At 36.5% G+C, this 21,272-nt stretch overlaps 3 protein-coding genes across 28 annotated transcripts in view; 2 read left to right on the plus strand and 1 right to left on the minus strand.

Moving 5' to 3' along the window:
• The window catches only part of SUPT20H (SPT20 homolog, SAGA complex component), a 33,976-nt gene extending 22,400 nt beyond the window's left edge, over positions 1-11,576 (plus strand). For 9 of the 23 annotated variants that reach the window (XM_019736499.2, XM_019736505.2, XM_019736502.2 and 6 more), the window contains 10 exons: positions 15-132; positions 425-530; positions 672-830; positions 2,541-2,847; positions 3,345-3,499; positions 5,629-5,684; positions 7,458-7,586; positions 8,686-8,791; positions 10,217-10,320; positions 11,071-11,393. In XM_019736499.2, the coding sequence (XP_019592058.2) occupies positions 15-132; positions 425-530; positions 672-830; positions 2,541-2,847; positions 3,345-3,499; positions 5,629-5,684; positions 7,458-7,586; positions 8,686-8,791; positions 10,217-10,320; positions 11,071-11,208 (1,378 nt within the window). In that variant the 3' untranslated portion in view covers positions 11,209-11,393. Of the gene's footprint in view, positions 1-14; positions 133-424; positions 531-671; positions 831-2,540; positions 2,848-3,344; positions 3,500-5,628; positions 5,685-7,457; positions 7,587-8,685; positions 8,792-10,216; positions 10,321-11,070 lie in introns of all 23 variants that reach the window. The other 14 variants (XM_019736509.2, XM_074330004.1, XM_074330001.1 and 11 more) reach the window with 9 other exon arrangements.
• On the minus strand, positions 11,489-17,791 carry EXOSC8 (exosome component 8). The gene is made up of 11 exons (XM_019736515.2): positions 17,742-17,791; positions 16,608-16,644; positions 16,316-16,379; positions 15,676-15,749; positions 14,363-14,408; positions 13,785-13,890; positions 13,657-13,702; positions 12,805-12,901; positions 12,240-12,360; positions 12,036-12,142; positions 11,489-11,704 (listed from the first exon to the last, which is right to left on the minus strand). The coding sequence occupies exons 1-11, from the start codon at positions 17,756-17,758 to the stop codon at positions 11,589-11,591; spliced, it is 831 nt and encodes a 276-aa protein (XP_019592074.1). The 5' UTR covers positions 17,759-17,791; the 3' UTR covers positions 11,489-11,588.
• Positions 17,792-17,839: 48 nt separating this feature from the next.
• The window catches only part of ALG5 (ALG5 dolichyl-phosphate beta-glucosyltransferase), a 43,027-nt gene continuing 39,594 nt past the window's right edge, over positions 17,840-21,272 (plus strand). Inside the window, exons 1-2 of one of the 4 annotated variants that reach the window (XM_019736595.2) lie at positions 17,840-17,991; positions 18,716-18,979. In XM_019736595.2, the coding sequence (XP_019592154.2) occupies positions 18,899-18,979 (81 nt within the window). In that variant the 5' untranslated portion in view covers positions 17,840-17,991; positions 18,716-18,898. Of the gene's footprint in view, positions 17,992-18,715; positions 18,980-19,147; positions 19,315-21,272 lie in introns of those variants that run through there. The other 3 variants (XM_019736596.2, XM_074330009.1, XM_074330008.1) reach the window with 3 other exon arrangements.

The following is a 21,272-nucleotide window of genomic DNA, read 5'->3' on the forward strand; positions in this document are numbered from 1 at the left end:
TCCTAATATTTCAGGGTAGTCAATCAGTACCAGGAATTGGTCCAGAATGAAGCCAAGTGTCCAGTCAAGATGTCGCACAGCTCCAGTGGCTCAGCCAGCCTGAGTCAGCTTTCTCCAGGGAAAGAAGCAGAAGTGTGTTTGTTTACCTTTTTGTGCCTACCCTGTTTCCCCGAAAATAAGACCTAGCCGTACAATCAGCTCTAGTGCGTCTTTTGGAGCAAAAATTAATATAAGCTGGGCTTATATTAATATTTCATGGATTTCCTTGTGTGAAATTATATTCTTCTGTAGCACCTATAATCACTGAGAGTACTTTGCAGAGTTTTAAATTATGTTTTCATCTAAGAGTTATACTGGTATTAATTTATGAATTACTGATTTGACTTTAATTTTAACAAGTCTACTTGATGTCACTGTCCCTTAGCAGCAGCCTGAGACCGTGTCAGTTCAGTCTTCGGTACTGGGGAAGGGAGTAAAACATCGACCCCCACCCATCAAACTTCCCTCAAGCTCAGGAAGTAGTTCCTCAGGTATTAATTACATTCCTTAGTTTCCTGTAATCTACAGTAAGAAACGTGTGATCTTAATCAGTTTTTAAGACTTTACTTATACTTTGATTTTCACAGAATTTTGAGTTGTAAATTTAGGAAATAACTTTTATATTCTTCTAGGTAACTATTTTACGCCACAACAGGCCAGCAGCTTTCTTAAGTCTCCAACTCCTCCTCCTGCTTCTAAGCCACCAAGTCTTTCTCGGAAGTCATCTGTGGATCTAAGTCAAGTTAGCATGCTTTCTCCAGCTGCCCTGTCACCTGCCAGTTCATCACAAAGTGAGTCATAACTTACATTCTTCATTAACTCTTCATAAGCTTTAGCATTAGTGTTTCTTAAGACAGCTTTTTTTGACCAGTGAAGTAGTGAAATCTGAATGTACTGTGTACTCAAAATGTGCAAGTTTTGAGAAGCTTCTGGCAAACCTCTTGTTGAATGTATGTATTATGTGTTTAATGTAATTGTATTTGTTTTTCTGTGTGTATGCACTTTGTGTATACCTTTCTTATAGACTTACAACCTACACATCTCCTTAAAAAAATCTGGTAGTTAAATGTGGCAATAAGATTCCAAAATATTTTTTTATTTCATTGTACTCGAGGATCATTTTACATTTTGTATAAACTATGCAGCTGATACAGAAAAAAAAAGTCTAAAGAGTTGTTGCTGCAGTCTTATCTTTGTATATGTAAAAAGCCAACTAGTTCCAAGGTGGTGATACAATAAACTGAAAGCCAATTTTTCATAAACACTTCTACACTCTTAGAAATTGTTGTCAGTTACTAAACCGTGGTGATGATCATAAAGCATTATCTGAAGATAATAAAATGTAATTTTTAGTACTGAATACTTTTTTTAACCATTAAGAGGAGTTATACAAGAATTCTAGCATTAGTTTGGGAGAATTTCTTGAAATGAATAAATATCTGAGATATTAGTTACCAATTTACAAAAATGATTCCAGTTTTTTAGATTTTTTTTGTAGATAACTAAAGTGTGCTGAAAGTTTTAGTACACTGCACAGTGATAGGGTGGTCTTTGCATTAGCTAAACATCTTCATCTTGATAGCTCAAAAGGTGTAATTTTTCTGCCTTCTTGTTTTGCACAAAGAAAAATTTATAAATTTCCTGAAAGTCTTATTCACACTTCTTATGTTGTGGGTATGGATTATGTTAATCTACTGCACACAGTTGTTACTTTAAGTAAGGGTTGAGTGACAGCTTCTGGACATTCACATTTCTTTCCTTTCTTTCTGCAGGACATGAAAGCTAAAAAAGAAAACACCTCAAGAGCTTTTGGTTTTATTTTTTTGGTTTTTGTTTTTTTTTGTTTTTTGTTTTTTTTAAAGTTGATAAACTGTGCATACTTCATTCACAACAGATTTTCTATACATTCTACATTTAAACAGAAGTACACAGTTACTGTTAAAGATGCAGTATTATCTATCAAATATTTACTTTATTACTGTGTTTTGTAAATTTGTTTGTCAGGATAAACTTGATGTGTTAGGAATTAAACGTATATCTAGGTGCCAAATATGATTGTTAACCATATGTAATTTATTAAATATGTTCAGAGTTTATCTCAGATTGTTACAGAAAATAAGCAGTATTTTAAATGAAGTCCTAAATTAGTGAAATCGTAAATAACAAAAATTAATTTGAATTCCTTTTAAACTTTTTAGGCCAAAGGTAGCATGTAGGAAAATAACTTTTAAATGGGTATTGTGGTAGAATACAAATGTATACTTTTACTGTTACTGCAATAGCATCTCTGATGGGATTTTTAGGTGATATACTGCATCCTTAATTGTAATTGAGTGTAGCAACACTCATGTATCATGTGTAGAAATTAACACTTGCAGTTAACTGCTTAAAAAAAAAACTGGAACAAATTGTCAGTGCTAAGTAAGATTCCATTAACCTTATTTTAAAAAGGACTGGCCATTTATAACAAACTAGCAATTTTTATTTTTCTCAATGAGCAGGATCTGGAACTCCTAAGTCATCTACTCCTACACCAACCCCTTCATCGACCCCACACCCTCCTGATGCTCAGAGCTCAACTCCTATTACCCCTTCAACCACCCCTACTCCCCAAGATTCAGGCTTCACCCCTCAGCCCACTTTGTTAACTCAGTTTGCTCAGCAGCAAAGGTCTCTGAGCCAGGCAATGCCTGTAACGACCATTCCTCTTTCCACCATGGTAACATCTATAACTCCAGGAACCACAGCCACCCAGGTCATGGCAAACTCTGCTGGACTTAATTTCATCAATGTAGTGGGGTCTGTTTGGTAAGTTTGAATTGATGCCCTGAATTTTTTTATTTTAAGATATTCTCACCAATGTGAATGAATTCTTATTTGTGAAATTAAGAACAAATTACATGTTATTGAAACTGAAAGAAAATAGTTTGGATATAGTTAGAAGCTGTCTCAAGTATGTTTTCATTTTAGGTAATACATTTATTACATGCATTAAGACGATACTACTCATTGACAGTAGCTTAGATTTTCCTGTTCGTCCTGTTACCATTTTTTATTCCCTTGTTTAGTGCTTTTCTCTTTCAAATTATACTGTAAACCTTAATAAATATACAAAACTTAATTTTAGCCAACTTTGCTGTCACTTTCTAGCATAAAAATGAAACTCAGCTTTGAAATTGAAGATAGAATTATCTAATTGTGTGTGTTCAATAGTTTGTTTTTAAGTCAAAGGAATAATTATGTAGCTGAATTTTTTTTCCCCCTTTTGTAGTGCAAGTTTAATGCTTTGTTTTGTTCTCCTGCAGTGGAGCTCAGGCTTTGATGAGTGGTTCAAACCCTATGCTGGGCTGTAACACTGGTGCCATAACTCCTGCAGGAATAAACCTGAGTGGCCTTCTCCCCTCAGGAGGTCTGCTACCAAATGCATTGCCCGGGGCTATGCAGGCAGCTTCTCAAGCAGGTCAGCATGTTGGAAATAATAACCTCTAAAAAAAATAAAGTACATGCTAACTTAAAGTCATTTTAAGGATATTATTAAAGACATTTAACTTACTTATTTCATCAAGTATCAAAAGCTTTTTAAAATAAAAGGCTTTCGTTTTGAAAGCCTTTAAAGTTCTGATATTTGAAGTAAAAACCATCTAGCAATCAACTTCTCTGAAGAAACTTGGTAAGCCTTTAAGTCTGCAAATTATATCTTTGCCTTCCAAACATTTATAATAAAATTAACATTGATAGTCTTGCTGTTGTCAGTGCAGTCTTATTCCAAGAGAAAGAAATGTATTTTGAAAACATACGTTGTGCAAGAAAGACAACATAGCATGGCAGGGAAATGCCCAGCTTCTGGACCCAGACTACCTGAATTTGAATCCCAGTTGTGTAACTGAGTAGCTGTGTAATTATGGGAAAGTTACCTTTGTGCCTCACTTTCTTCATAAGTAAAATGGGAATAACAATAGTGCTTTACCTCATAATTGTGAGGAGTAAATGAGTATATACAGATGAAGTGCTTAAACTGTGCCTCAGACCTAAGCATTAAAGCTGTTTGCTCTCATCATCAGTAGTAGTAGTAGTAGTTAATATTACATATACTGGAAAACAGAACACTTTGTGCTCTTTTTTAATGCTCTTTAAGAGAAAGCAACATAATATCTTGGAACAATCCAATTTCTTACTACTGGGGAAAAATTTAACAGGAAAAACAAACTTGACAGTAAGAAAACTTGAAAAACTTTCTATGACTTAAGAGAAAGAGAGCCCCAAAATACCCTTTAAACACATTAACAGATTGCTGTGATTCCCTAATTCCAGCTGATGTTCTTATTTTAATGTGTATAAATGTACTCTTAATGGCAGAAGCCCTGGAAATGTAATCACGTTGAGTTTAGAATGTTCATATTTACATGTAACTCTGGCTTCAGGTGCTAACTGGCGCCTGAAAGAAGCCAGTTTTTCTCCTGTAGTCTCAGTTCTATCAGCTTTAAAATATCCAACTTTAGTAGGTACTTACAAGAAATACATGAAGGGATGTGAACGTGCCTTTGGTAAGCTGTAAAGCATTATATACAGATGCCATCTACCTTTAAAGGGAATGATGTCAACTCTTTTCATGAGAATTCCTGAAAGGCAAATCAATACTGTCATGTTTTCATCTGACGAAGCTGTTTTAATTTTTATACAAGGCTTTGATACTATCACCTGTGATTTCCTGCCTCTCATAACCTTTTTTCAAATACAATTACATGCTTAGAGGACAAGATACATTTTTAATTAGTTCAAATTGTGTATATTGTTGATGAGCAAAATATACAGGTATTTTGACACCTGGGTCAGAAAACTACAACCTATAGTCCAAGCTAAGAATGACTTTACATTTTAAAAGATGTGTTTAAAATAAAACGAAGAGGAAGAATATACACAGTGGCTCTATGTGGCCAGTAAAGCCTGCTGAAGAAGTTTGCCACCCACTGGTTTATGTTGTCACAGATTTGGGGTACTTTACATTTAACATAGCATTGTTTCCTGACATTCAGTTTGATTCTTACACTCAAAATTCCACATTCTTTAGCATTATTAATATTAGCATTTGTCCTGTAAAATACTAGCACAGAGCACACTGGTTCTCAGTTATGGTCATCATCATGTATCATGGATTGTGTATCCTTGAGGACTGGCAGTGGGTGCCAACCTGAAATGCATTTGGCACAGCTGTGGTATTAGGTTGGTGCAAAAGTAATTGTGGTTGTTGCAATTATTTTTAACCTTTTAAACTGCAGTTACTTTTGCACCGACCTAATCGTTTAATTATGTTCACGGTCTCTGCATAGTTCTCCAGCTAACAGTCAAAACAGTGATTAAGAAGCCCCAGTTTGTGAAATACAGAATAAAATGTACATGTGGTGCTGCACGTCTTTGATCTCAGTATTGATGGATATAGGTGAAAAAAATGTTTAAGATATTTAAAAGTACAGAAAATAAAGCACATCTTTGCAGAAAGTATTTACGATGTTATATATACTAAAGTAGAAAATATTTTCAAGTGTAATAAAGTTTTAATTCCCTGTTATAACCATGAGTTATATTTAACAGGTGTTCCATTTGGTTTAAAAAATACTTCAAGTCTCAGGCCCTTAAATCTACTCCAGGTAAACCTGAAACTGCTTTTGATTAAAGTTTTTATACCTTTTTTTAACGATTTTTTAAAAACGATGTATATCTGTACATAATAGCATTTGAAATTTTGAGGCGGATCAGAATCTTGAGGGTGTGGTTATTGCTACCTCTGCATGGTCAAGTGGGTAGGGAGAAAGCATGGGCATCTTATACACCGCACTTTCACTGACCCCTGACAGCTACCAAGGAGAACACTGCCTCCAGTAGCAGCAGTAGATAGAAAGTAATTCTTCTCAGTGAACATTTTGTATATACATAATATGTGTTACTGTTTGCTTACAACAGATTTTGCGCTTGAATAGAGATTCAAAAAATAGGTGTTGTGTGCTTTTCCTAAGAATATGATTTCTTAGCACAGTGCCAGGCACCTAATAGTCATTCAGTAAACGTTGGTTAGATTACAGTTTGTGTCTAATGGAGAGGCTTTTCTTACATACGTTATCAATGTCAGCACAATAGAGTTTGAAGGATTAGTACACACTGTATGTGACTTACAGTATTTGGGGGTGTTATGCTTTAGGTCCTCTAATGGTGGAGTTCAGTATTAACTTAGGTTGGAAAATGGGTGGCATTATCTACAGAGAATTTTTACAAAAGGTAGACATGACTATAAAGATCTGCAGACACAAAATGGCAGAGCTGTGCATTATTGGGAAATAATAACAGATCAACCCAACCTGGTATTCAGAAATAACAAATCGGGCAATGTGTTTACAGCCAAAACAAAACTTATTTATCTGAAATGCAAACTGTGTCAGTATTTACAGACTGTAATTGCGGAACAATTTACTTGTAATATGGACAAACCACAGATCACATTGGTTTGTTTAGCCCACGTTCTTGTAGATTGCTGTCGGAATTTCTCTCAGGGATTAGTCTCAGTGATAAGAGTGGAATTAGTAAAACTGATAATAAGGAATAAGGACAAAACCACTTTATAAATAATATTTTGCTACATTTATTATCTGATTGAGGAAGGAGAGTTTGATCTGCACTATGTCCAAATTTCACTAACAATGAGTTGTGGTGCATGTAGAGATTTAGACTCAAGGACACCTTTTTTTTGACTGTACAGACCTCAAAGGTCTGTATTTGGTATCGACTTGGACTTTTCTCCTAAGGACTTCAAAGTGCTTATAACTTATACCCATATAGAAGAAAGTGGAAAAACCATTGTTTCCTGATGCATTTGGAATGCAGTTTTGATTTTTCAGCATGGAATTTTCTGAATGCTTCTTAGAAAAACCTTTTTAAAAAATTTTTGAATTAATTTAGATTCAGAATGACAGCAAGTTGTTCGCAAACTAATATGGACATCTAATGCACTTTTCAGCTTTGGAATTTCTCACTGTTATATAAGTACCCATGCATTTCTGGGTTTTGACAAAGCTAGAACAAATTTTGGGAGATGAGTTTTCATAATGTATATCTGATTTTCACTAATTACTTGTTAATACTTTCTAATGCTGTTTTATATTGAGGTAGCTGTAAGAAGAATTGGATATCTAACTTAAAGAAGATTTATGTTTGAGTATTAACATATTTGAGAGCCCTCAGTAATAACACAAAAATTGTTTTAAAATAGATCTTTTTTTAAGGGTAGGGATATTTTCATTTTTGTTCACCCCTGTTTCCTCAATCCCTAGAAATATGCCTGATAACATAGTGAATGCTCCAAAAATATTTGTGGAATAAATAAATTTAAATAATGGAAATTGGCTAATTCATGTTTAAATTCTTTGTAGCTTCCAGGTGGTTCACTGATTTTCAACACTCTGCAGCAGCAACAGCAGCAGCAGCAGCAGCTCTCTCAGTTTACACCCCAACAACCTCAGCACCCCACAACTTGTAGTCCTCAACAGCCTGGGGAGCAGGTATGTGTCTTTCTGGCCTTCCATATGCTTTATATTATAAAATTGTAACTTTTTTTGTATGTTCTGAGCATATTTCTAGTTCTTTTAATTAGTTTCAACAAACATTTCCTATACTGTTTTTCTTTTACTAACAATAGTAACTACCAGTTACTGGGTGCCTGCTTCTAATTCTCAGAACAGCAATACCGAGTACACGTCACTTCCATCTTGCGTGGCATGAAACAGATTCAGAAGAATAACTTGTTAATGGCCATACAGTGAGTGGCAGAGCGGGGACTCAAACCCAGGTCTTTCTGCTCCATAGGATAGTATTTTCTACCTAGTCAACATCCTTCTGTTTACAGTATTTTGTCTCTGTTAGAATAGAAATGTCCCTAATAGCATGAAGCTTAGAGCAGAGGGAAGGTAGACAAAAACAAATACTTGAATAATGTCAAACAGAATGAAATTGAATTAGAATTGCAGTAAATTTAAAGTAGAAGGAACTACAAGTTTTTCTGAACCTTTGCTACACTTTGGAATCATCTGGGAAACTAAAAAATACTGTTTCTGGGGTCCCACCCCCAGCTTGCAATTAAATATATGAAATTTCACCATCAGTCCTGCCAGATAGTCCCCTTTTCAATATCTTTTATTTCCTTTTTTTGACTTAATATGTTCACTGGAAATTCCAACACTGTTGCAAAAAGTTTTAAAAAATAGGTTTGATGAAGCTTTATAGAGAAGCCTTAGGAATTATTAATAGAGGCATCAAACAATAAACCAATACATAATCAATTCTGAAAAATTTGATTTTCTTCCTTTCAAAATACCATACATTTGTTCTTGCTAATTATAAATATCTTTGAAGCCTTTTCCTTATGTTACCTTTTTTTTCCTTATGTTACTTTTTTTTTTATTATTAAATTTATTGGGGTGACAATTGTTAGTAAAATTACATAGATTTCAGGTGTACAATTCTGTACTTATGTTACTTTTTACAAGACCTAATCTAATGTTGGTATTTTTTCTCCTATAGGAAAAAGTACTAATTTTTTTTTTTTTACCAGCACAAATTGTTTTTCTTTTTGTGCAAGTCATGTATTATTTTTTTATTCAGGGTACTGAACAAGGTTCAACCAGTCAAGAACAGGCCTTATCTGCGCAGCATGCTGCTGTTATTAATCTTGCTGGAGTAGGAAGTTTTATGCAGTCACAGGCAGCTGGTGGGTATCTTCATAACTTAATATATTGCATTTACTAAGTGTCTATAATCTAGTTGTGTTCTCACCTTTTTAATGATTTCTTTTCCTGCGCTTATAAGCATTAACTAGGAAAAGTAGTGTAGTGCATCAACTGTTAAATCAATTGGTAGCCCTCTGAGGTTTTTTTCCATTGACAGTTGATTCACCAAAAGTGCTTTGACTTACATATATATATTAATATCAGTTGTGTTTTCCTCATGTTACAGTTGGCAAAATTATATACAGCTATCCAGCTTACTAGAGCTGCCAAAGCTGTTAACGCTTCAGTTTCCTGGGTGATTTGAGACTGCATTTACAGATTGCATAATTTTTTGTCTCATTCTGGTAGCTTGTAGTTGCATGAATTAAGATTTAATGTCAGTAGCATGACTTCTATAAGCCACTTTTTTCATTTGTAAAAAATGAGATTGTACTAAATGACTGTTTACCACTTCTAACAGTAGTGAACCAAAGATTTACCTTTAATGAAAATTATATTGTGAATTGAAGATATTATAACTACATTTAATTAAAATCAGTAAGCTAAATTTGTGAGAAAGCTGTGATAAAGTTTGCGGATTGAATGAGTATTGTCATCATTTTGAATTATCACTGGGCTTACTATACCTTTAGAATCCTATACAACTGCCAGTGTCTGAATTTAGAATAAGCAAGATCTTACATACAGTTCTAATTTAGAGCTAGTGAATTTCCAAATGGAAATTTATGATTATAAATCTTTACCACTCAAGTTATACATTTTCTAAAACAGTTGTATAATTTAGTGTAAAGAACTCTAGGCTGAAAAACCTAAGAATGGTCCTTACTCCAGACCTGCCACTAATTACTTTTTAGTGAGTCACTCAAACCATCTGGGCCTGAAATTTCCTTATCTGTACAGTGAGAGGGTAGAACTGATTGTTTTGAACTCAGCTCAAAATGGAATAATGCAGCCTCAGTTCACTATCTTTGATGTAATAGTATAGTCTGATATTCATTGCAACATCTTTTGTTTAAAGTGCTTGTGTCTACCAGTTTTATCATTATGGTAGTAGTTTGGATTTCTCCCACTCCTTTTCCTTCTTCATTGATTACATTTTTTAAACATGTACTGTATTTTACATTTTTCAAAAACACCTTGTCAACAAAATAGCACTAGGATCAAATTTCATTGAGATGTAAGAAAAGAGGGATACAGTGCTCAAGCACAGGTGCACTCCCTTCCCTTTTATGTCCAGAAGTTCCCTCAACTAACAGGACACTAAATTTATTCTGAAATGTCTGTGATTTGAGACTTAAGATTAATCATACTGATAACTTTTCTATTTCATTTTCTGTGTTGTCCTTTTCTAACCCTGATAGCCTTCAAACTTTCTGACTGGCCTGCTTTCCCCTTCTCCTCTGTAGTGTTGTCTCAGCTTGGCTCTGCCGAGAACAGACCTGAGCAAAGCCTTCCTCAGCAGAGATTCCAGCTCTCCTCTGCCTTTCAACAGCAGCAGCAACAGATACAAGTAATCCAGCAACTTCACTCTGATTACATTTTAAAGATACTCTGCTCCAAAAGTACCTCAAAATACCTTACTTTAGTTTCATTTTACTGTCTTTTAAGACTATAGTAATAATTTATTTTAGCAAATTTTATTTAAAAGTGACATTCTAGCCAGTCAACTTGGAGCACTGAATATATTTTGTACATTTAAGCCCTACTCTTCCTAATTTAAAATCTTTCATGAAGTGCTGGTGGCACACTAATATCCATTTTTGTAGTTTACAGTATAGTTTGAAATAGACAGTTCTAAGTGCCAAAGGTTAACTATTGTACTGCAGAAAAAGGCAAGTATGCCAGTGTTCCTATTAGTAAATGTTATACCTGTTTCAGAAAAATGTTACTCCATTTTAGGAAGTCAGCATATTATAGTTGACTGTCTTTAATATGCAGGGTGGTTTTCTATTGCTATAAATTTATCATACAACAAAATGGTAACTGAAGTTGCTGAGTTACTGCAATGTAGATTGGCAGGGCAAAGTAACAAATATTTTTGAAGTTTACCAAGAACCATTTTAAAAGCCCTCAGCAGGCTTCTGTGCCACTGGTGCTGTTTGACTGTGCATTGTCTGAATGTGGTATAGTCCCTTTTTGTTACCTTGGTGCTTTCTCCCTTTCAGTTTTTTTGTTGTTTTCATCACTCTCAGGAAAAGCACCTTTTCACACCTGCCTACACTGAACATAACTTGATTTCTTTTTCCTCTCCCTTTTGCAGCAGTTGCGATTCTTGCAGCATCAAATGGCTATGGCAGCAGCAGCAGCACAGACAGCTCAGCTACATCGTCATCGGCATACAGGCAGCCAGTCAAAAAGTAAAATGAAGAGAGGCACGCCAACCACTCCAAAATTCTGAGTCTTGCATTATTCTTTTTCTTTTTTAAAAACATAAGAGCATCGAATCAAAAGGATTGAGTTTCTACTTCATTTTGTTTTTTAAAAAATGTCAGTATTTTACATTGGTAGATGGACAAACTTTATACAGAAGCACAGGACAACCCTATGATTTTTAAATAAAAACAGGGAAATGGTTTAACAATCTATTAGGGTTGGTTTGCTGATTATGTCATTGCTTTTTCAAAACGGTTTCACTGTACATAACACATGGAAGTGGCCTAAGAAATACTAGAAACATGTTGCGAAAGAGTTAGTTTGATATTTATTTAGTATAAAAGGTTTGTGCACAGTATAACAAATACAGTTTTTACAAATCTGTTTTGAAAATGTGGTGGTTATTTATTTGGGTTTCATACTTTTAATTACTTCATCCATCAGTTTTTTTACTTCTTTGTGTCTCGTAACTGCTCGGCTCATACAGTCCTGAAGTTTAGCTCCAGTCAGCCCACTTCCACCTGAAAAAATTGTGCCAACACTTTTAATGTTACTTTACTTGTAATGATCAATATCATGTCGAGTTATAAAACAATAGTGTAAACCACAGGTAGTCTCAAGATTTGCAAGTGGTTTTAACAAGACCGCCAAGTGATTCTAATGCACGCCATAAGTTTAAGAACCACTGGTATATCATATAAAAAAAGTAGGGAATTTGAGATAACAAACTGTCCTAAACTTGCATTAGGTAAACAGTGAAACATCCCACATTCCATTTGGCCCTCCCTTACATACAGAAGCTCCCACAGAGTTTTCATCTACATGTTTAGGACTGAAATACAAGGAACATGCCTGGTTTGTGAAGACAACATAGCTTGCCTTCCTCATCCATTACTACGGTTAGGGTTCCAGTTGCCAGATGTTCCTCCTCTCCAGTAGGGTCAACTATGAGCAGAGTGCTGTTTTAAAAAATTTTTAAGTGAAAGTTATCAATCCACGAAACACTTTATTTTAGAAGAATACTTAATATGCTTTTTATAAGTTTGATTAACTTACTCATCAAACACTGCAAAGGAAGTTGCAACTGGATGAGTTCTAATGTTCAAGTAATTTTGCTTCTTTAAATTAACCTCAGCTAAAGCAGTCTCTTCATTTATAGTAACTTCAGGCAACTGTACTACAAAAAGGCAAATATGTTAAGTCAGTTTTTCACTCTAGTGTAAGTAACAAACAAGGCTTTCTGTGCTTTATTTTTTAATTTATTGGGGTGACAATTGTTAATAAAATTACATAGATTTCAGGTGTACAATTCTGTATTACATCATCTATAAACCCCATTGTGTGTTCACCCAGAGTCAGTTCTCCTTCCATCACCATATATTTGTTCTGTGCTTTCTTAATTCACTCTTCCCTGCTTAATTTGTCCAAAAGTATTCTTTTAAAAAAAATTATCTTAGAACAATTAAGGTAAATATAGTGTGTTAAACATTGTTACTCTTTAATTTAGAAACACTAAAATGAGTGACAGCTAAATCATAACACCTCTAAAAAGTCTGAAAGTTTAACAAAACATAACATTATGACAGAAGTAGTAGTATTGCTGTTTATTAAGGTTGCTTACCATTTTTTAAAGCTGCTAACAAAGCAAATGTACAGGCATCCAAAATATTTCCATCGTAGTCGAGGCAAATGAGGTCACAGTATAGAACCCAAGCAAGCTAAAACAGTTTACACAGATGTAAATTAAAGCCTTCTAGTAGGTACTGCATGATATTTGCTTCAACTTACGTACCACAGAATTCTCAGTTAGACAAGATAAACTTCAAGGCTCAGAAACTTAACCAAAAACAAAACAAAAGAACCCTTTACCTTAATGAAGTAAAAAACCAAAAAAAGTGGACAGGTTTGGTAAAAACTGGCTTTTGGCTACCAAGCTGACAAGTGACGAACATTTCCATTCCTGTTAAGTTAGCAGATGAGGGAAATGCTTTTGAAAGTCCCAAATGAAAATCAAAATGCACTTGCCCAAAGAAACTTTAATACATTAAATGTTTGGGTTTTAGAATACTAATCAAATAGGAAAAGTCTATAGGTTCTAGTCAACTTAGTTCTAAGTTTTCAAACAGACTTGAAATTTACAGTGTGGACTCACTTTAAACACATTAGCTGATCAGACATACAAATTAACAATAATGAATTAAAAATATGTATATTATTTGTTGTGGCAATTAAGGGAAAAAGAATTACCTAAGCTTAAAATGTAGCTTTCAGTCAGGCAATAAATTAGTTAACATTGGTTGTTTTTTATGAACTACATAGTTTCAGAATAAGACTGATATTTTTATTGAATTCCATCTAAAAACAGACATCCCGTATTTACTGTGATTTGTTATTTTAATTTCCCTGTTCATTTCTCCCCACAAAAAACCACTTCATAACTAATAAAAGCTCATAGCTTCTTTATTCCTCTTACCTTTCCTGGAGAAATGCATAAGTCCTCTTTCTGAATTATCTGTGAACTTGATTTAATGACAAAGCACAGTAAATGAAAGGTCAAAACTATCTGAAAACGAAGGATACATTTTATCACGATAATCTTACTTTTCAATGACATCTGCAATGAATTGGCTAGCCACTTGGGCCTCTTCTCCAGGAGGTCCAGACCGAAATCTCGAGGAACACAGAGGTGGCAGATCCACATTAGGAACTGAAAGAAACACTGTAGCTATGAAAAACTCATAAGTTTTCCAGATTTCTTTCAAAATACCTTAACCTGTAACGGGAGATAGCCCCTCTACTCATACCCAACTGTTCCGCATTTTTAAAAGGTTGGTTCCTCCTATAAAGAACAGATGGCTAAAGTCAAGAAATAAATAGATAATGGTATAAACGGAGAATCTTGATGGAAATAGAAGTTTGCAATTACAGCCCTTTGCCTAAGAGATTCTGTTTTCTTGGTTGATGACATTTGAATGTATCAACAATTGATCAAGTCTGAAAATTTACAAAATTCTATTTTGCTAGTATGCTATCTTTTAACACATAGAGAATACTTCAGGAATGTCTGCTTCATTACTGTGTATTTCTTATTTTCTTCAACTCTACTAGGACTTGTAAACTACATTAGCATTAAATGTGTTAAATTATTTGTATGAAAATTACAAAATCATTTAGCTTACCAACATATCCTTTGTTAGGGGCATCTGTTGGTGGTGCTGCAAATTCCTATAGGAGCAAACAAATTTTCCTATGAAAGCTGAAAAAATTGTGACGACAGCTTAGCAGTCAGTATGGAAGGTTCTACCGAAGACCACATTAGCTAATTAACCATGAGCATCTATGCTTGGGATTTGTGTCGGCTCTATGGACCAATCCTCACAATAGCTCTGCAAGGTAATAAGGCAGTACAGCATAGTTCACTGTAGTGCTACTCATCAAAGTTACCTGGGGCTCTTTTCAGGAAGTATTCATTGGATTTCTGCTCCACCTTTGCTTCTACTTACTCATTAGCCAAGAATTTGAATTTAAACCCTAAGGTAATAGTGACACAGCTAGATTTAAGAACTGAGCAAAACCTCTGGAATCACCTGGTTCAAATGTCAGACTGACACTTTGGCTGAGACTGAAAAACTAAGTTACTTATTAACCTCTTACCATTCAACATCGTCATCTGTAAAATGGGACCTACTTTTAGGGATTGTTAATGAGGGTCAAGTGAGATAATGCCCATTAAATCCCTAACAAAATGTGGCAGTAAGTGCTCAAATCTTGTTAGATATCCCAGCTTTACCAAGGAAGAATCTGAACTTAGGTGAAGTAACTCTCAGAGTGAGTAGTCAAAAAGCACAGGCTTTGGAGTCAAAGTTCTATTTGTGAGACTTCATTCCTGAACCTCATGGAATGAGGTTCACAAGACAGTAAAATTATACCCCAGATGATCGTTCGGAGAATTAAACTGGATAATTCTATAAAGCACCTAATATAAGGTGCCTGGAACATAGCAGGTACTCAGTACCTGGTAGCTATTCCCTCAAGCTTTTCTTTTGAGTGATCTCAATTTTTTACACATTTGCACAGATTAAATGCCATCACTGGATAAAAGGATGTCACCAAAAAACCTCAATTTCTCAAATGATAACCAAATTTTTTTTAAAAAATTAGTTTCAGGTGTACAAAACAATATAATAGATATTTATAGCCCTCACAAAGTGATACCCCCCCCACGACCAAATTCTTAAAAAATTAAAGGTGGTGAGGATTTGATAAATTATTTGATTTCAGTACATTTGATGTTCTTAAATTACAACTGAATCATTAAACAGGTCGTATTCAATAAAAGATGAAAGCTCTTGGGAAATGAAAACAAATACTACAAAACTGACATCTGACTTTCCTAATCAACAGAATTAAAAGTGTATATTTATATTACAATCTAATAAGTATACGAAGCTAATTTGGCAACTCAAATCTCATTAAGACATATTAAACCTACCGCTTTAATTCCGCAAATCACTGTAGTATTTCCTAGCTTCACTAAAGCAGAACCATCTGCAGTACTAATTGAACCTGAAAAGAAGCAAAATGAAAAAGTCCACAGTGTTTTCATTTTTTACGTATGATTTTATCTTGTTACATATCTTAGTTTCTTATGAAAATTTATTCCTAACTTACCTCTGTAAAGTGGTATGACTACTGTTATAAAAATTATATACCTGTCCTTGAATTCGAGTTAATCATTTTCATTCAGTCACAGGACTGTTGTACAGATAAAAATCTCTTGACACAAAAATCACTGGAATCCCTTAAACATGGTAGAATTTGGCTGAAATATTGTTTAAGTGGCTCAGAGGCTAAAACATGGGAATGCCACACAGGTAAAACTGGAAAACTCCATGTTTGTAACAGAAAGTTTAATAAGTTTAAGACATAAAACCATGTCATAGAGATCTGGAAGGAAGGAAGGGGAGGGGGGGAACGCTCTGTAGTTACTTTAAAATGAACGTATCAATTGAGAGGAGTGAAAAAAAAAACTACAAATAAAAATTCTTTACTAGTATTAAAAAAACGAAAAATTCTAGTTTCAAAACTGAAGCAATTTCAACTTTCTACTTTAGAATTCAAAATATCCTCACCTATGTTGACAGTTGTGGTTCTGAATTCACCAAGTTCTCTTCCATCAGGACGGCAGTTCTCTTTCTAAATAAATACATATGACAGATTACATCTACATGTTTGTTTTACATACAACCAGGGAAAACACATTAAACCTTGTTAATTGAAATTACTTGAAATGTTTTTTTTGGTATAATTGACATATAACAGTTTCAGGTGTACAATGTAACAATTCAATATTTGTATGTGAAAAATGTCTTTAAAAATATTGTTATCAAAAGTCATAACATGTACATAATCACCTTTACTCACCAAAAATCTCCTGAAATACTCCAGAGGTTCCACAGTTCTGAAATGTTAGCAATATATCCGAGGTAAGTTAATGAATCTTAATATAAATCCAGAAACTGGAAAAGATCTTAAAAATGTAGTCATGCAGTATAAATCTCCACAATGTGTAACTAAGTTTCCTTCATAAATTCTGACACTTATGTTGCCACATAACTAATTATAAGAAGTAGATACCCTTGATGTAGCAAGCACTCAACTGTCCTTAACTCTGCCTTAAACAATTTCAGGATTGGAGTCCAAAGCCCTTGGGCTTCTTTAAAAGGATTAGTCCAGGTGTTAATGTCACTCTCCCTCTGAAGCAGGGATTCTCAGCACGGAAAAAAAGTTACATCTTTATTTTTCACCACCCTATAACTGAAATTTAGCATATTCTTAAATTCTGACTGGGTAATATTAGCAGTACCTGCGACTTTAACAACCACAGACATTAAATGTTTTCGTTTTTACTTAATAGTTGTTGAAGGTAGATATAGACTCAGTTACTTTGAAATTCCAGGAGTTATAGACTCCCCACTAGATGTTGTTTAAGTTAATTTTAAAACAAATATATGTACATCACCGTATCATGAACTCGGGAATTTATAGAGATAAGTGTTTCAATATAATTGGTTTTCTTCGGAATCCTACTTATCCGTTTAAGAATTTGACTCCGAGAACGAAAATCTGTAGGCTTCACCAGAGTGCCACACACACACACAAAAGCTTAGCTAAAATCGTCCGAACAGGGCACAATCCTTTTAGAAATAAATTATGGAGGGAGAATAGAATGGCACGTGGTTCTGATGCAACACTTTTTAAAAGAATACAACTGTCTCCTGGGGCTAAATGTCCACTACACAACAAGGCACAAGCGCTCGGCAGCGGGTACTGAACCCTATATACAGTCTTTTCCATCTTCCCGTCTCAGTGGCGGGGAGAGGCCCCCTTTCCTTTCACTACAACCACCTCGAGGTCCTCCCGCCCGTCGCCTGCTTCCGCGAGAGAAAGTGGGAAGATGGTGGGGTGGCCTCCAGGTGAGAAAATCCCAGCTAAGGGTTAAAGGAAGCCGCCATCCTTCAGGATACAAACTCGCGCACACCCGCCGCCAACACTCACTTGAACCCAGCCGCCATCTTCCCGCCCGCGCGCCTGCGCCTGCGCGGGGGTAGGACCCTGCGCCTGCGCCTGCGCCTGCGCGGGGGTTGGGGGAGGACACTGCCTACGCGCCGCGCGCCGTCTGGGCCACTACACTTTTCGCAGGGACTCCAGCCCCCTTCTTCTACCGCTGCGGGAGACCGAGAAGGCCAGGGCGTCGCTAGGGTGCGACCCGACCCTTCGCTTCAGCAGTCACTAGCCAGACGCACCTGTAGGTTTCTTTGCATTCTACGCGTTTTGACGAGTCTGCTGTTTTAGAAGTGATAAGCTTCTCTGTTTACAAACAGTTCAAGAGTTTAAGAGAAAATCGACTTTATAGCAAATAATCCAGTATTGAGCGTGAAGCATTAGCCCAATGTTCTTAATCCAGTGTTTCTGCGTCCTTTTCCTGCCTCCCTCTTAGGTTATGCCTGGGTTTTCCTTCTCCCAGGTAAAGGGCTCCCTGCTTCAGCACTGGAGATTACATACATTTTCTTTGCGCTCATTATCCGCACCGGGTTACACTTTTCAGGTCCTGGGGCGGGCTCCACAGAAGCTGCTTTTATTGTAGGTTGCATCGTGGGGTTGCCAGATAAAATAAAGGACATCCAATTAAATTTGAATGCCAGATAAGCAAAGAGTAATTTTTTACTATGAGTACGCCCCAAATAGTGTATGTTAGTAGTTGTTACCAGGAGCTGGAGCAGGGAAAGTTTTAGAAATAGTGATGATGGTTGCAGAAAATTGTGAATAATTAATGACACTGGATTGTGCATTTTAAATAGGTAAAATAGCAAAAAAGAAATTCAGTTTTAAAAAGTTAGGTAACATACCAAAAACTTTTAAATGTGTGGATTGTATGGTATGTGATTTGTATTTTAGTAAGTCTGTTAAGAAAAAAACACAACTTAGTTGCTTATCTGAAACAAATTAAGTGGGCGTTCTGTTTTCCTTAGTGCTCATTCTGGCAACTGGAGCAGAGCGCCTGGCTGGCAGACAAGAGCCATGTGTTCTCGCCTCGCGAGGGCGCTGTGGGCGGCGGGCGCTGCCTCTCTGCCGGCGGGAGGCGGGGCTGCGGGGCCGGCTTCCGCATGTGTGTAGGTGCTGGATAGGGCGGCGGTGCAGCCGGCGCACGGAGGATGGCTTCGCTCCCGCTGCTGCAGCTGGTGGTGCTCGGCGCGGTGCTCGGCGTGGCGCTGGCGGCCGCAGCCCTGATACTGGTGAGAAGGGGTTGGGGACCGACGCGGGCCTGGGCTCACTGCTCTTCTGGAGATAAGGCCCCAGGCGTGCTCTCCTCCTCACTGCCGGTTCTTCGACGTGTCCCTTTTCACCATGCTTCCCCTAAGCCTTGAGCCCAGAATTCCTGTCCTGCAATTTCACATCCCTTTCCTTCCGTTGTTAATTTTTATTTTGGAGCTTTCTCTCCCAACGTACCCAGAGCATTGTACGTTTATTAATGTTGGGACGTGCTCACCCAGGCTTCACCCGTCCCCGGGTCCCCGGACCCTCTGTCCATCCCGATGGCCCCGCCGGGGAGGTCTTGAGCCCCCAGAAGGTGAGTGCTCTCTAGACTCCCTTTTCCTGATGCCGTTAAGCAGATAAGAAGCGGTGATAGCCTAGACGGGAGCCCTCTATGACAGATTGGAATGAATCAATGGATTACGGAGACCCACCATGGACATAGGAAGACCGAGATAGGCAAGGCCTGATGGTAACCATGCGTCTGAGGGTCGTTATGTCCCAGAATTAAACACCCTGAATTTGCTGCCTCTCAATGAGGCAGTAAAAAAGATTTCAAACTCGATTTTTCTTTGCCATTATTCTGGAAACACAGAATCATTGTAAACACTTGCTGGTCCATAAGTAGTGGAAAACGGCCAAGTGAACTTTCTCCCATATAATTTGGAGTGAGCCTGTTCTCTAGTAAGTAAATGCAGAGGTTTCAGCATCCTTGGCATCAGCAGCCAAGAAGGCCACTCTGCCATCTTGCCAGAAAGTTTGTCAACTCACAGCTTAGACATAGTGTAGATAGAGAAAAAGCACTGTATCCTGATTTCTTTGGTGATTTGTGTCTGAGAGAGGAGTCCTCTCTTTCCCTTGGTGGTATATGGAGATTTTAGTTGTTTTTCAGGTTTTTGAGCAACTCAGGTTTTTGGCGGGGCAGAGTATGACAAAAATCCTACATTGTATCAACCTTATGCTGAATCTGTTGTACAGATTTACAGCTGTACATTATGAGTTTGTACTGGGAGTATTTGATCCCACTGGCTTAAAATGATTGTAAGAGCTACCATTTATTGAGTACTTAAAATATCTTGCGTATTCATAGTTTAACAGGATTATCTAATTTGATCTTGAAAATAATAGTGGCAAATGTTATCATTAGCTACGTTTGTCTGGAAAGGCAACTGAGGTTGGAGGGATAAGCTCATGTATACAAATGTCACACAGCTCATGGAACTTGTTTTTTTTTAATACCACAGTGAGAAATCATTACCAAAAAGCCATTAATATTGTTTACATATATATATATATATATATATATATATATATACACACACACACACACACACACACATATATCCACCCTCCATACGTACTTCCTCCCCACCCCACCTTTCTTTCTGGATAATTTTGAAGCAAATCCAAGACATAGTATTTTATCTGTAAAGCCTCAACATTTATCTCTAAAGATAGGACCTCCTCCCCTTTAAAGTATAATGGCAATAGGGTTATCACAGATTTTTTTTAAGTTAAACATTCTTCCATGCTTTTAAATACCCATCATTTCCAATGCCTCATGCATGTCTTAGTGTAGTCAGTTTGTTCCAGTCAGCAGTCACACACAGCACTTCATTGATATGTCTCGGGTGTTTTTTTTTTCTCTTCTTTTATTGGGGAATATTGGGGAACAGTGTGTCTTTCCAGGACCCATCAGCTCCAAGTCAAGTCGTTTTCAATCTAGTTGTGGATGGCACAGCTCAGCTCCAGGTCAAGTCGTTGTTTTCAATTTAGTTCTGGAGGACACAGCTCACTGGCCCATGTGGGAATCAAACCAGCAACCTTGGTGTTATGAGCACTGCGCTCTAACCACTGACCCAGTCGGCTGCCCGATCTGTCTCAAGTCTTAAATTATAACAGTTTCTTGTCCCTTTTTTTCCTTTTCTTTAATAAGTTGTCATTTGTCCTGTAGAATTTCTGACAATCTGGGTTTTACTAATTGTACCCTCTTTGACCTTTAATATCTTACTCTGTCTCCTGAATTTCCTGTAAAGTAGTAGTTACATCTAGAGACTTGATGAAATGCATGTTTGAGTTTTTTAATAAAAAAAAAATGTGAGTGATGCTGTATACTTCCTCTTCCATCACATCAGGAAGCATATAATATATGATTTCTCTGATGTTAAGATGGATCCATGGGTTCAGGAGTTGTTAGCCTGACTCTCCAGTTATAAAATCTGTCATTAACCTAATGGTTTTAGCAGTCACTGATGATCACTACCTAAATCCTTA

Source organism: Rhinolophus sinicus, linkage group LG04, assembly GCF_036562045.2.
Source record: "Rhinolophus sinicus isolate RSC01 linkage group LG04, ASM3656204v1, whole genome shotgun sequence".
NCBI classification, from domain to species: Eukaryota; Metazoa; Chordata; class Mammalia; order Chiroptera; family Rhinolophidae; genus Rhinolophus; species Rhinolophus sinicus.